The 15,647-nt window shown below is 39.8% G+C and overlaps 1 protein-coding gene across 6 annotated transcripts in view; it reads left to right on the top strand.

Annotated features, from left to right (window-relative positions):
* CENPF (centromere protein F) overlaps positions 1-15,647 on the top strand; it is an 84,342-nt gene that overhangs the window by 49,391 nt on the left and 19,304 nt on the right. For 5 of the 6 annotated variants that reach the window (XM_041722889.1, XM_041722855.1, XM_041722872.1 and 2 more), the window contains 3 exons: positions 2,742-2,864; positions 9,139-9,274; positions 11,217-14,470. In XM_041722889.1, the coding sequence (XP_041578823.1) occupies positions 2,742-2,864; positions 9,139-9,274; positions 11,217-14,470 (3,513 nt within the window). The remainder of the gene's footprint in view (positions 1-2,741; positions 2,865-9,138; positions 9,275-11,216; positions 14,471-15,647) is intronic. The other variant, XM_041722897.1, reaches the window with a different exon arrangement.

The following is a 15,647-nucleotide window of genomic DNA, read 5'->3' as shown; positions in this document are numbered from 1 at the left end:
TAGGTCTTACTGTATGTGGGAACCCACTGATAAATCCATAATGTTATAAGATTATTATTTAGAATAATGAAAGTAACCATCAAAGGAATAAAAATAGAAATGGCGAGAAACTATACATAAAAAGGGGTAGTGTTGGATAGAAATCGGTTTTTTATTTCCTACCGTTCTATACTGTTGTTTTTTTGTCATGCATTTAGATTACTACTATAATCATTTTAAACAATGGCACTGCATAATCATGAACACATGATTATGTCCAATACATAGTTTTACAAAAGCTATACCAAACATGAGTTTGCTTCTCTCTGGACTATACAGTTAGGCAATTTTGTTTTATTTTGGCTTTTGCCTATTATTAATTTTTCCAAGTGCTCCTATGTAATATGCTTTATAGATAAAATGCATATTAAATTGCCAGCAACAACTGAAATGTTAAGACTCGTATTTTAGGAAATTGGTAGTAAGCTCTAACATCCCTTCCCTCTGATTCTGTTCCCTCCCTGAATTTCTGTCTAATGAAAGTTGTTGTCTTAACTTTGTATCTTATACTGAATATGGCTACTTCTAACTCTCTGTGCTCCTCTGTGTGGTGTGAGACACTGTCATTTCTCACCTGGGTTACTGTATGAGCCTCCTTACTGCCCTCCGTCCTTCTGGACTTGCTCCTTAAAATCTATTTTCAACCATCAGCCCGAGTGTAAGTCTTTTTAAAGTAGAAGTCCAGATTATGTCACTCCTTTACTCACAACTGCAATAACTTCTCCTCTCTCTCATAGTAGGAGCCATGTCCTTCCCAAGGCCTATAAGACCCTGACGGCCCTCCCACCACCTCGCTGTTGGTTGAACACACTCCGCTTACGCTCTTTGGGGATGTGCTGTGTCCAGAAAGTTCTGTAGGGCATACACCTTCAGTTGCTTGAGCTTTCTCTCTTCTAGTGTCACTTTATCAATGACATCTACTCTGGTCACCCCGTAGACTCTTACTCTCAAGTACTTTCTGTTTCCTTTACCTTGCTTAATTTTTCTACATAGGGCATATCATGTGATGTATGATACAGTTATTTGTTTTTTTATGTTTTCCTTCCAATCACTTAAGTCTTTCTATGAGGAGGGGCTTTTGTCTGTTTAGTTCCCAGCTCTACCTGCAACACTCAAGCACTGAATACCCCAGCTCGAAAATGGCGGGTGGATTGTAGTTGTTCATTCTTTTCTTGACTTGACCCCTGTGGCTTGACAGGGTGACACATTCTAGAGTTTACTCTGAATATATCAGGTACTCATCTGTTGTCAGAGTGCCTGCCATCCATTTTCTTAGTGCTTGCTTCTTTATTTTCTAAAATTAAGGCTCTACCTCTTAGGTAGAGTCTCCTTTAATGGAAAATAGAGGTTAATTCTCAAATTCAGGATATAACCAAGTGGGACATGTTGACCTCTCTTAGAGGAACCAGAGATGGGGATACAGGCGAAATGGGAGAAGTGACTCCCTGACATCTGTTATGTGCTAGGAGTCCTCTCTATCTGGCTATCCAAGGTTAGTTAAACAAAAAAACCTCCCTTCCCAGGGTAAATTGTTACTGTTTAATGGGCGGGCTTCCTCCAAGGCCTTTTAAAAAAAGGCCTGTTTTGGTTTTGTTTTCTGAGCCTAGCTTTTATTAGATGTTTTGTAGTTTACTTAATTATTCTATGGGTGGAGGTTTAGGTTCTCAACATTTTCTTGTTCATTGTAGCCCCGGTGGCAACATCATGCGTGTATCTGTGTTGGTGTTTTTGCAGGACAGGTTTCCACATGTGCAATGGGCAGTCTCAAGGGCATGTGCATTCTCCCTTGTGATTGATTCTGACAAATTGGTCTCCAAAAAATTGTAATGTATCTCCTCACCTGGTCAGTGTAAGACCAGGTGTTTTCCTGTTTCCTGTTTTTGCCCATCCTTGTTAATAGGAGATAGTTTTTGTTTTATAAATTTTGCCAGCTGAGGAGCGAAAAAGCATCTTATTCTTGTTTCATTTCATTTCTTCCTTGATTTCCACTGAGGATGTTTCTTTCAGAAGTTGATTTGCAGTTTGTATTTTTTTGTATAAAATTGTTTATATTTTTTTTCTTACAAAATCTGTTTACCTTTTTCTTTTTTCTTTCTTTTTTTTTTTTTTTTTTTTTTTTTAGATTTTATTTATTTATTCGTGAGAGAGACAGAGGGAGAGCGAGAGCGAGAGGCAGAGACGTTAGGCAGAGGGAGAAGCACACTCCAGGCAGGGAGCCCAATGTGGGACTCGATCCCCCGGACTCCAGGATCATGCCCTGGGCTGAAGGCAGATGCCCAATCACTGAGCCACCCAGGCGTCCCTGTTTACCTTTTTCTAAATTGAGCCATAGATGTGCTTTGTTGGTCATATCACGGGTATATAATTTTTAATCTGTCGTTTAGCAAATATATTCTTTCTGTTTCTTAACTTTTTGTTTTGGTTCATTACTGTTTCATGGTTTAATTTTTTGTGAAATTTGTTTTTTTCTCTGTGGCTTCTTCTGCAAACCCAGCCCTTTTTCATCTCCTATCTGCTGTCACCCAAACTGTTCTGATGGTATCTTAGTTAAACCTATAATGCTGTATTTAGCTGTGAGGTATATCGTCTCACCCAAAATAGATGGCATAGTTCTTATATTCTATGACTGTTTTATTTAAGAATAAATAATCTATTTAAAAAGTAACATAAATATGAAACTTTGCCTGGTTTTCTCTTTGCAGGTCACATCAGGAAAGTACCAGCTAGAAAAGACATTGGAAGAGTTTAAGCAAAAGTTCTGCAGAGCTGAACAGGCATTACAGGCCAGTCAGGTCAAGGAAAGCGAGCTGAGGAAAAGCAATGAAGTAAGTGAGGAACAGAGATGAGAATTTTTCAACTTCTGTGTAGGATGAAGTGGGAGGGAGCACTCAAACACTATTTCTTCATAGTTTATCATGACTGTACATAATTTTCCTTTTTATTTGTCACAGTTATTACAAAGCATTTGTATATAATCTATGACATAGAACATCTATGCTTTTTTTTACTTTCCATTTGTTTATGATTATGAATATGCATCTAGCAGTTATAGGTAAACATGGCTTGTATTAAGACCATGTAGTAATTGTTTTTTATTTTTTAAAGGTTATTTTAGGAGCATCTGGGTGGCTCAGTGGTTCAGTGTCTGCCTTCAGCTCAGGTTGTGATCCTGGGGTCTTGGGATCGAGTCCTGCATTGGGCTTCCCTCAGAGTTTGCTTCTACCTTTGCCTATGTCTCTCTTTGCCTATGTCTCTGCCTGTCTGTGTCTCTCATGAATAAATAAATAAAATTTTAAAAAAACTATTATTTTAGATTACCTGAGAGATGGAAAGAAGTGGAAAGAAACAAAATTAGGGATAGGAAGTATAATTTAAATCCCCTTTCTAAGGCTGGCTTTTGAGTCAACACATATTAGAAACCTTGTGGAAAGTCATAGATTTGAATAAACAAAAGCAAGGACAGTTGAAGGATTTTTAGATTTAAAATTCCTATAAGGGGCTCCTGGGTGGCTCAGTTTGGTAAGCCTCAGACTCTTGATTTCAGCTCAGGTCTCAAGTTGAGATTGAGCCCCACATTGGGCTCTGCAGTGGGCATGGAGTCTGTTTGAGCTTCTCTCCCCTCTGCTCCATCCCCAGTCGTGTGCTTGTGCATGCTCTCTCTCTCAAAAAAAACAAAAAACAAAAAAAAAAAAACAAACAAGAAGTCAATGTCATTTGTTGCCCTAACATCCAAAGTCATGTTGGCATGAGCAAGGTTGATTACTTTTTTTTTTTTTTTTTTTTTGAGATTCATGCTTTTTACACAAAATGGTGAATGAAGTTTCTCCAGTGGCTTGGATATGAGGAGAGTGTCTTGATGTTATGGGATTTTTATCTATACGTTATTTAATTTGGCTTCTCTCTTTATTTAATGGCCTGGAGTTTGTTTGTTTATTTATTTTTTAAGAGAGGAGAGGAGACATTGGGGGGCAGAGGGAGAGAGAGAATCTTTTTTTTGGTGGGGGGAGAGAGAATCTTAAGCAGACTCCATGCCCATCATGGAGCTCGACTTAGGGCTCAATCCCACGACCCCAAATCATGACCTGAGCTGAAATCAGGAGTTGGATGCATAACTGAGCCACCCAGGGGCCCTGGCCTGGAGTTTATCTTAAAAGGCTTATTTGAGAACCATTTAGGGACATTTGGTAGATTGAAACAGCTTGACTAGAACCATAAATCAGCACTGTAATTTTACAAAGAAGCACAGCAGAACAGTAGTTGTTTTTTTTTTTTTTTTTCTATCAAATGTTACAGGAAAGAATTTTTCCCACTTCTTTAAACCTTTTGCAATCACTTTTTAGACTAAAGATTCTTTTTTTTAAAAAAAGAATTCTGTATAAGGAACAGTTATTTATCAGATGAGGAAAGTCTAAATGTATTTATCCCCACAGCTTTGAAGAGTGTATCATGATTGTAAAATCAGAACATCTGTCGGTAGCAAGGAGGTGATCACTAAAGCAGCAGGCCTCAGAGGGGTAATGCTGCTGGGGATGGGAGGCCACAGCTCCAACAACCCAAGTGGAAGCAAACTTCATGTCAGATGATGGTTTCATCAGCGAACGTTTTCAAATGGGAGTGTTTGTTTCAGCAAAACAAATGTTTGCCTTTTGGCCAGTGGGGACCAACCAACAGATGCTTCTGCTAACATTTCCACAGGCAGACTGGCACCGAACTCTTCCCCCTGTGAGCTTTCCTTCCAGCCAGAAAACTCTCCTGCGACTCCACTGGCTGCCTGGTGGAAACATTTTGTAGAAGCAATCGTCTGGTTAAGAGGGTCCAAACACTGTTTGCTTGGCCAAGTCACAGTGGTGGGCTGGACATTGTTTTGCAGGTGTTTCTGGAGACTTTATGCACCCCCACAGGGTCTGCTTTGCCAGCTGTAGAGCTTGTCCACCATGAACTCTAGCCTGTACATTAAGTGCGTATCATGTTGCACTTAGATTTCATTGATTTCTGTGTCCTGTGAAAGAGCCTCTCACAGGGCTAAGGGATTCATGTATCGTTTGCCTTAGTTGATGTTTATGGGTAATGTGTCTTCTTTGGAGGATATCAAGAGCTCAAAGGGTTTAGCTGGCTCTTGCATTTTGAATTGAGATTGGCATTAGAAAAGTGATTTACTTGGTTAGAGTGGTGGTATAGCTCAGTAGCAGAATGGTAGCTTTAGAGTAAGAGAGACCTGAGATTGCAACTTTTTTTTGCCACCTCCCTGCTGTGTGACCTTAGGACAATGACCTAGCCTTTCTGAGTCTGACTCGACTTATCTGCATCTAGGCACCAATAAAACCCTTCCCTTTTCCAAGCCGTATTGATGATTAAATTAAATACTGTATGTAACGTGCTTAGACCAGTGCCCAGCACATGAGTGTTTGTTTATTAGTAAAGTATTGCAGGCTCCCTGCTCATTGTCCTGGTCTCCACAATGGTCTCACCACTTGCTATCCCCTGTAGGCACAGAACGTGATGAGCTGGGGACAGTGCGTTTGAGATTTTTCACATTAACAATTTTGCCTGTTCCACTCTTCTCTCACTCTGGTATCTTTCTGTATCGAATTCTAAGTACAAACAAGCCTGGCACGCTTATAGGTTTTGGATGCTGAAATAATGCGACAGTTGGACTGAAAATTTTCCTTGTCTGCATTTAGTAAACAGATATGCTGCTCACAATGAGAAAATATCAGTACCAGAAATGTGATTTAATGGCCCAATTGATGGTAAAACTGACATGCAGTATCAAAGTAAAGGGAGGCTGTAGGTAAGCTGCTCACCCCACAACCAGTGCCAGCCCCCTAGCATTGAGGGCAGGCAATAAAATACCATCATTTGATAGCCAATATGAGGGAACACTTGCCTGGGGACCTTTCTGAGCGTGGGGATCTGTAGTATACCAGGTTAGGTTCTCTAAGGAGCTTGGCCTCGCAGGCAAGAACGATGAGGTGGAAGGGGGCCCATACACCCTCTGCATCCATCCCTTGTTCATGGTATAGACTTTGTCCCGGCAGGGGACGTATGATGCTCCATTCATGGATGGGATCATGAAATGCCACACAGTAACCGAAATTTGTTTTGTCTGGCCCTAGAAAATGATGCTTCCCTTGCTGCTCCTAAACTGAAGTTGATCTGGGTGGAATTGCTTGCTAAGCCCTCATGCTGGCTTGTGGTGATAGGGATTTTTGTTGTGTTTTTCTAGACTAGTGTCCAATTTTGCATATCATTTGAGGATACATGAGATGCCTAGGAGAATACATCCTTGTATGCTTAACTCATTGCCGCTAATGAGCTACCCAATCAAATCTTAAGTGGCCGTGGCCTCACAGAAAACTAATTGCTGATGGATGGCAGCCTACAGATCCATTTTCAGATGTTCGTTTTCCAAATTTTGGCCTTGTAAAATTCTTGGGTTGGTCGTAGCCATAGTATTATAAGCCTGCTGGGTCCCAGGATTGGCTGAACATTTTGTTAGAAACAAATATTTACGGAGCTAATGCCAGAATAGAGAAATACATGTTAATCTTTCCATTGAGCTTACTATTCATTTAAATGCCCCCAGTTATGGACAGAGATGGATAGAGACCAACAGACGTACAAACAAACAGAAGTTGCCCCTTTCCCTCTCTTCTCTTTTTACCTTGCTTCCTTTCTGTTGGGATGCATCCAGCTTTGAACACAGTGTCTTCTCAGCTCTGTTGCCCCTTTCCCAGATGCAGATGCCACTCGATTTGATTACTTTTTTAGGGTACGAAAATGTCATACGTTGCACAATAAAAATGGGGAGTCAACCCAGGTGGTTAAATGACAGTTATTGTTTTATATTGTACTCCTTCAGCTGATCCTATCTAGCATGAATCATGCAGTCTTGGCTGCTGTCCAATTTTGGGAAGAAATGCTAATAATGATGCTCCATTACTTTTGTTAAAGTGCTGTAGGGTAGTTTGCCTTTCACATCTGTGATCTCATTTGAGTGGTGATCATTCTGAGCCTGGAGAGCAAACAAGCGATCATAGTTTCCATAGTTTAATGATGCCTGTTCAAATCGGCAGCATCCATGCACCTTGATGGTCACTTTTTGCAGCATTTAACACGACTGGCATGAATGTCTTCCTCTCAGTCTTGAGATCAGTCAGAGAGGCAGGTCAGTCCTGAGCGATCTCTTAATTTGATAGACTGTCCATTAGCTCAGGGAAGAGAGGCGGGATTGGGACAAAGGAGCCAGAGGAGTCTAACTACAACAGGCTCTGTCTTATTCTGAAGATGAAATGAACATATATGCATGAACACAGCAGCTGCCAGTAAGTTTTCAAGTCCTTTCTACTAAGCCAGATCCTCCGTCTTCTTGAATTTGGCTTTGCTGCGTGGGTACCCATCTGCTGGTAGTAACCAGACTGATAATTGAAGGCAACCTTCCAGCACAGCTTTGCCAGGGCCATCTGTTTTCTAACGGTGCTGTAGGGTTTTGGAGGACGGGTCTTAATTGTTTCTTTAAGATTCAAAAATTTCCTCTTCTTCTCAGGGGGCGTTTTTTGAAGTGCAGTTTTAAAAAAAGTTGGCCTTATGAAATATTCTCCCCCTAAGGATGTGAGAAGCTTGGTTCTGCCAATTTATAACTATATGCCAATCCCCTATGGTCCAGAGAGTGGCATATAATATAGTTCGAGATACTTCTCACCTATACTGTCATTGAAGGTTGAAAAACAGACTGAGGAATATGGAGGATTTCTTTATTATGCAAGTCTTATGGTTGAGAGGCAATAGTGTTTTTATTTGACATATAAATAAACATTGCTTGGTTTTTAAGATTCAAAAAGAGGCTCGTCTCCATAGTCATAGAATGGACAAGCATAGGAGTCTCTGGTGCTTTTTTGTGTGGCTACTTCACCTAATCAGGTACCTAAAGAACCTGTTTTCACTGTGAAAGCTCAGATTCCCCCATCTAGAATGAATTCTTCCTTCTATGTATCTGCCCTCTGGTTTCCCATAGCATACTCCACCTCTCTAGTATTTAGCACATCCTGGTGTGAACTAAGTGATTAGTATCATATCCTCCCCCCAGTGGAATGGGAGACCTTGCCCAAGAGCAGAAGATTCTAGTCTTATTTATATTTGCATCTTTCATAACACCCTTCTGACCGTCTTGCATGATATATATTTTTTTAAAGTTTTTATTTATTTATTCATGAGAGACACACAGAGAGAGACAGACAGACAGACAGACACAGGCAGGCTCCATGCAGGGAGCCCAACTTGGAACTCGATCCCGGGTCTCCAGGATCATGCCCTGAGCTGAAGGTGGCACTAAACCACTAAGCCACCTGGGCTGTCCTGTAGATTTTCTTTATAAAAACTTCATACTCCTAAAGACATCCTCATTACAGTGAGCCTTAAAATGGTTTTACAATGAAAAGTAAAAAAAAAAAAAAAAAATTGGTAGTGGGTTTTGGTTTATTAGCACATCAGACCTTTGCAAAGATATGGTTGATCATTCAGATGTGATAGGACCTTGGAGCCTATGTCTTTGAGGATCTTATAAATAGGATTTTTCTTATGAGTTAACTCTTTTATTTTTTATTTTTATTTTTTTTTTAAGATTTTATTTATGTATTCATGAGAGACACAAAGAGAGAGGCAAAGACATAGGCAGAGGGACAAGCAGGCTCCCTGATGCAGGACTTGATCCCTGGACTAAGGATCACACCCTGAGCTGAAGACAGATGCTCCACTGCTGAGCCACTTAGTCATCCCCCTGCCTTTTTTTTTTTAAAGATTTATGAGTTAGCTCTTTAACAAGCATAAGGACATCCAGAAAGTTCAAAGAAGTCTGTTTCTTGAAGGAAGAAGATTATTGTCATTTTGGGGTTTTGTGCTTTTATTTTGAGCTCTCTCCATAAAATCATCTGATAGAAGTAAGAATGTCTAATTTCATGAAGTGTTCAAACAGAAAGTGAGATTCCTCCCTTCCTTTACTAGTGAGATATACAAATAATCCCATTAGGGACCCTTATCAGGCAAGAAGTCATAACTAGCTTGAGTGATTTTTGAATATAACCTATTAAATGTTTGCTTTAGGAAGTGAAGAAGGAATACAGCCTCCTTAAGAGTCGGTCTGAGCAACAGGCCAGAGAAGTCTGCCACCTGGAGGAAGAACTGAGGAAGGCCAAACAGAGTTTGAGTCAGAGCCAGAATTTTGCAGAAGAAATGAGGGGTAAGTAAATAGTGTTTGGAGTTATTTTTCTAAGCTGATGTCCCATGAGGGCAGATAGATGGCCTTAGAGATGTTTTTCAGTTTTCCTGTATATTCTCCCAGAAAGATGTCTGCAGTTGACGTGGAGAAAGTTTTCTCTCTTCCGCTTTTTAGTTTCAGAGTGATAGTTGGACATTTTTTTTTAATTGGAACACACTCAGTCCCAAACTGCCTTTGAAACCAGAAGGGTAAATATTCTCCACACGAAAGTAAATTGTCGGTGCTCTTACCCTAGATGGCCATTCTCTGTGTCTCAAGTGTGTTTGTTCGCTTTATCCAGACAGCTCATCTCCTTGCTTGTTATCATTTCCTGGGATGATGGAAAAACCCTGTATTAAATGCATGTTTTCCCAGCCCTTAATGACCATTGTATTTTGATGACTTCCTTGACTGAGTGATTTTATTTCCTTACTTTCCATACAGACACTGGATTATGCTGCTTGCACCACACGAGCCCACCATTTCACATTTATTTGTGTGTACCAGATGTCTTTACTTACATTAATCTTCTCAGAGTATTTGCACCTCTAACACTTCTTTTAACCTGCCCTGTGGAATATGTGCCACACTTCTCTGTGACTCCTTTCTCTTAAATCCTGATCTTCCTAAGACGGCTTTCAGTTCTTCTACAAGCAGTGGGTAAAAATGTTAATCTTCAGCTTTCCTGAAAGAAAACTGTAAGAAAAGGAAAGGTAAGGGCGGTTTTTTTTTTGTTTTTTTTTTTTTTGGTGTTGATTACCAGTTTCTTGTGTGAGGTTCTCACAAGTGAAGTGGAATGATAGTATGTGAAGACAGCACCACCAGGGCCGTCAACTTGAAGTAGGTAGACTGAGATTAACAGGTTAAAGCTAGGAATTGTTTTCCCTTTAGTGTAACAACTGAGTCTATCATACATGCTAGCGTTTGCATTTTCTCTTGAGATTCTCAACATTTATTCTTCCCCCAACCTACTTGAGGAACATTTCCCATCACTGTTGAATGAAAGCACTGCTGTTATTTCCAACCAGGAGAGGCCCGTGGGTAGACATGAGGCAGAAAATAAGGTGGCAGTGGAGTCTGGAAAATCTTCCTTTTGATTCTCTGATTCATAGACACTCACATAGGCATTTATGTGAGAGGCCGGGATGTGGGCGACATTGTTCCTTAATAGTACATATAGGCCTAGAGTTCCTCAGACACAGCATCTTTCCTCTTTTGTACTTAAGCCCAATCCTGTGGATTTTTGGCTGAAATGGTAGAATGGTTGCTCACTTTTCTGGGAAATCAGAATTACTTTGTAGTGAAATAGAATATTTCCATCTCAATGCTGTTCTTCTCACAGTTTTCTTTCTCTGAATAAGTATTTCAGAAGGGGAAAAATACACATATCTGTGAACATATAAAAGAAAAAAGTTTCAAGTGCTTAGGAAAATAACTAACTCCTTGCTGTTCTATGCAGCAACACTTTATTAGCTACTTAGAAAGAAGATGAACAAATGTCTTACCATCCTTATAAGGACCATTTCCTCATTGTCTTTATGTAAGCTGAGATGATTATTGGGTGATCTACTTTCCAGGAGGTACCCAGGCAATCATGCCTGATTCCTATAGGGCCTGAGAAGCTGTTAGTTTGTTTGGATTTTTTTTTAAGAGTTAAGAATTCTTGTAGAATAAGTATTTGTTAAAACCATGATAACTGGGATCCCTGGGTGGCGCAGCGGTTTGGCGCCTGCCTTTGGCCAGGGGCGCGATCCTGGAGACCCGGGATCGAATCCCACGTCGGGCTCCCGGTGCATGGAGCCTGCTTCTCCCTCTGCCTATGTCTCTGCTTCTCTCTCTCTCACTGTGTGCCTATCATAAATAAATAAAATTAAAAAAAAAAAAAAAAAAACCATGATAACTAAACTTTTTTTTTTTTTTGTAGCTAAGAATGCCTCTCAGGAAACCATGTTAAGAGATCTTCAAGACAAAATTAATCAGCAAGAGAATTCCTTGACTTTAGAAAAGCTAAAGCTTGCCTTGGCTGACCTGGAAAAGCAGCGAGATTGCTCTCAAGACCTTTTGAAGAAAAGGGAGCATCACATTGAACAACTGAATGATAAGCTAAGCAAACTAGAGAAAGAATCCGAAGCTTTACTGATTGCTTTGGAGTTAAAAAAGAAAGAATATGAAGAATTGAAAGAAGAGAAAACTCTCTTTGCTCATTGGAAAAGTGAAAACGAACAACTTCTACGTCAGCTAGAATCAGAAAAGGGGAGTTTGCAGAGTAAAGTGAATCACTTGGAAACTTGCCTCAAGACACAACAAATAAAAAGTCACGAATACAATGAGAAAGTAAGAACCCTGGAGATAGAAAGTGAAAATCTGAATGTTGAGATCAGAAACCTTCACAATGTGATAGACAGCAAGACTGTGGAGGTAGAGACACAGAAGCAAGCTTACGTAGATCTACAACAGAAAGCCGAGTTCTCCGATCAGAAACATAAGAAGGAGATGGAGAATATGTGCTTGAAGATTTCTGAGCTTACTGGGCAAGTCGAAGATCTAGAACGGAAGCTTCAGTTACTGTCAAATGAAGTAATTGACAAAGACCATCGTTACCAAGACTTACAAGCTGAGTATGAGAGTCTCCAGGATCTGCTAAAACCCAAAGATTCTTCTCTCGTGACAAATGAGGCTCATCACAGAAGTCTCTTGGCTTTTGAACAGCCATCTGCAATGAATAATTCCTTTGCAAATATAATTGGAGAACAAGGAAGCATGCCTTCAGAAAGGAGCAAATGCCATCGAGAAGCAGACCAAAGTCCAAGAAGTTCAGCCGTCTTACAAAATCGAGTCACATCTCTTGAATTTTCATTAGAGTCTCAAAAGCAGATGAACTCTGATCTACAAAAGCAGTGTCAAGAGTTGGTGCAAATTAGAGGAGAAATAGAAGAAAATCTCATTAAGGCAGAGCAGATGCATCAAAGCTTTGTGGCCGAAACAAGTCAACGCATTAGTAAGCTACAAGAAGACTCTTCCATTCATCAGAATGCTTTTGCTGAAACTTTAGTTGCCCTGGAGAACAAGGAAAGAGAGTTCCAGCTTTTGAATGAAAAATTAGAAACTGAGCAAGCAGAGATTCAGGAATTAAAAAAGAGCAACCATTTACTTCAAGAATCTCTAAAGGAGCTACAACTTTTGTCTGAAACCCTGAGCTCAGAGAAAAAGGAAATGAGTTCAACTATTTCTTTAAACAGGAAGGAAATTGAAGATCTGGCCCAAGAGAATGAGACCCTCAAGGAAATTAATGCAACCTTAAATCAAGAGAAGATTACCTTACTCCAAAAGAGTGAGAGTTTTTCAAACTGTATAGATGAAAGAGACAAAAGCATTTTAGAGTTATCCAATCAGTATAAGCAAGAAAGACTTCTTTTACAACAAAGATGTGAAGAAACAGGACGTGCATTTGAGGATCTTAGTGAAAAGTATAAAGCAGCTCAAGAAAAGAACTCTGAGTTAGAATGCTTGTTAAATGAATGCACTAGTGCTTGTGAAAATAGGCAAAAGGAACTGGAACATTTAAAGGAAACATTTGCAAGGGAGCACCAAGCACTTGTAACAAAATTAGCATTAGCTGAGGAAACAAACCAGAATCTAGTTCTAGAATTGGGGGCAATGCAGCAAGATCTGAGATCGGAGATGGCAGATATCCATAACAATTCCAAGAGTGAGGTGGGTGGTCTAAAACAAATCATGACCTTAAAGGAAGAACAAGGTAATATACAAAAAGAACTTAATTCCTTAATACAAGAGAAGGAGCACCTGATGATGTTAATGGAGACGAAACAAGAGCATCAAATTCTAGAATCAGAACCAGTTAGTGACTCTGTGAAAGGGGAGAGTGAGATAAATAAATGTCATGTTCAACTTCCGATGGATTTAGAAACTGGAAATTTGCAACAAGACGCTCAGTCACAAGAACTTAGTAGCCCTAAAGATTGTGACATAGGTACAGAGGAAAAATACATTTCAGTGCTTCATGAGTTGTCAACAAGTCAAAATGACAATGCACATCTGCAGTGCTCTCTACAGGCAGCAATGAGCAAGCTGAGTGAGCTAGAGAAGATGTGTGAGATGCTGCAGGTCGAAAAGCTTGAGCTAATGTCGGAGCTGAATGATTCAAGATCAGAATGTATCACGGCAACTAGTAAAATGACAGAGGGGATGGAGAAACTAGTAAATGAAGTTAAAATACTAAATGATGAAAGTGCCCTTCTCCAAGGTGAGTTAGAGAAAGAAATGGCAGAAGGCGAATCTGGCGAACAACAGAATGAGCAGAAAGGTGCGTCCTTAAATCCTTTGGATGACCGTAATTGCTATGAGCACTTGACATTGTCAAACAAAGAAGTCCAAATGCACTTTGCTGAATTACAGGAGAAATTCTTGTCTTTACAAAGTGAACACAAAATTTTACATGATCAGCACTGTCAAGTGAGCTCTAAGATGTCAGAGCTACAGTCTTATGTGGATGCATTAAAGGCTGAAAATTCCATGTTGTCAACAAGTCTGAGAAACTTCCAAGGTGACTTGGTAAAGGAGGAGATGCCAGAACCTCAGGCAGGGCATTTTCTGTCCTTGTCATTCTCTTGTGTGACTGACAGCCCTAGTCTTAGAAGTTTGGGAGAATCTTCTTTTTGCAAAGACCTCTTGGACCAGACGGGGGAAACCTCGCTTTTGAATAATTTAGATGGGACTATTGCAGCAAACCAGTCTAATATAGAAGAAGGGTCTTGCTGTAGTCCGGAGGAAGAGAGTCTGACCAAGAGAGAAATTCTATCTGCGCCAGGGAGGAGCGTGGAAGACCTTGAGACCCAATGTCAGATGTACCTGCAGTCCCTCAAAAAACTAGAAGACAAAATCGAAAGTCAGGAGATTCTGAAAAATAAGGAGATTAAAGAGCTCGAACAGTTATTAAGTTCTGAAAGGGAAGAGCTCGACTCTCTCCGAAAGCAGTATTTGTCAGAAAATGAACAGTGGCAACAGAAGCTGACAAGTGTGACCATGGAGATGGAGTCCAAGCTGGCAGCAGAAAAGAAACAGACTGAACACCTGTCATTTGAGCTCGAAGTAGCACGCCTCCAGCTACAAGGTCTGGACTTAAGTTCTCGGTCTTTGCTTGGCACTGACCTAGAAGATGTAAGTATATGGGATTTACATGCTGTTTCTCTAGTTACATTCCCGGGAGGCACTTGATAAATGTTTGAGTTGAAATCTACAGAGAATTCAAAGGTGTAAAAACAAAATACACCAAAGTTTTTTGTTGCTGTTGTTTTCTAAACAAAGCACAACTTTAGAAAAATGAGTAAACCTGATTCAGATTGGGGGGGGGGTTGTAAATTTCTTTAATGATTCCACTCATACTTTATTATATGGGAAATTACTAAAAGGTGTTTTTTAAAGTCTCCTGGAGAAGATTATAGAGTCTGAAAGTCATTTTCAGGACCTGTATTTGTTTTCACTCTTTGTGAATTAAAAAACTCCACAGTTAAGTATTAAATTAGAGCTTATGGATGACAATGTGATCAAATTTTAAGTATTCTTGCTCTTTTCAGACCATTTTAATATTGCAGAGTTAAAGTCATGAAACTAAATGGAGGAGTTTATTACATATAACTGAATAATGTTTTTACCAATTTGCTCTGATACAAATCTATGATTTGTTACCAGTCATTTAAAGAGACATCTCTTTCTTTATGGACTATAAAATTGTTTAGTCATAACTTTGTCCTTTCTAGTCTACCAGCTAAAGTAATAGTGCTATATAGTCGATGACTTCACTTGATTCCCTCTGTCTGCCTCAGTAAGGTAGGTGGGTTAGGTGGTGACTGGACAGTCGTTGTAGTCACAGCAGTAGATCCCCATTTTACAGATGAGAAGAAGGTGAGGTCCAGATGTGTAATTTATCCAAGGATAGAGATAGTGCTGGTTCTGTGATTAAGTCCTTGGACTGGGGATCTGGCCATGAAACCTTCTCTGAGTGAAGAATGTCGTAAATGCTGAAGATGCAATCTGAACATTTTATGTGGACTTTCTTAGCTTCTTACTTGATCCCTTAAATAAACTTTATATTTAGGCTACCAAGAATATTTCTAGCAAGAAAAAATTATGCAATTTAAATATGTTACAATTCAGATGATCAAATAACTGATCTGAAGGGTTTGTCTTCATAATAAATACCTTACCCAGTGCCTTGCCTGTGGAGAACACTTACCGAACGTTTATTTACTTGTGTTGGATATTTGGATGGAGAGAGGAGACGGGGTGGGAAATAAGCCATTTAAAGATATGTGTTTAGCAGAGGCAAGAAGCCAGT

The sequence above is a fragment of the Vulpes lagopus genome, chromosome 1 (genome assembly GCF_018345385.1).
Source record: "Vulpes lagopus strain Blue_001 chromosome 1, ASM1834538v1, whole genome shotgun sequence".
Classification (NCBI taxonomy): Eukaryota; Metazoa; Chordata; class Mammalia; order Carnivora; family Canidae; genus Vulpes; species Vulpes lagopus.
Note: the sequence above shows the minus strand (reverse complement) of the source record. Positions and strands in the feature narration are given on the sequence as shown.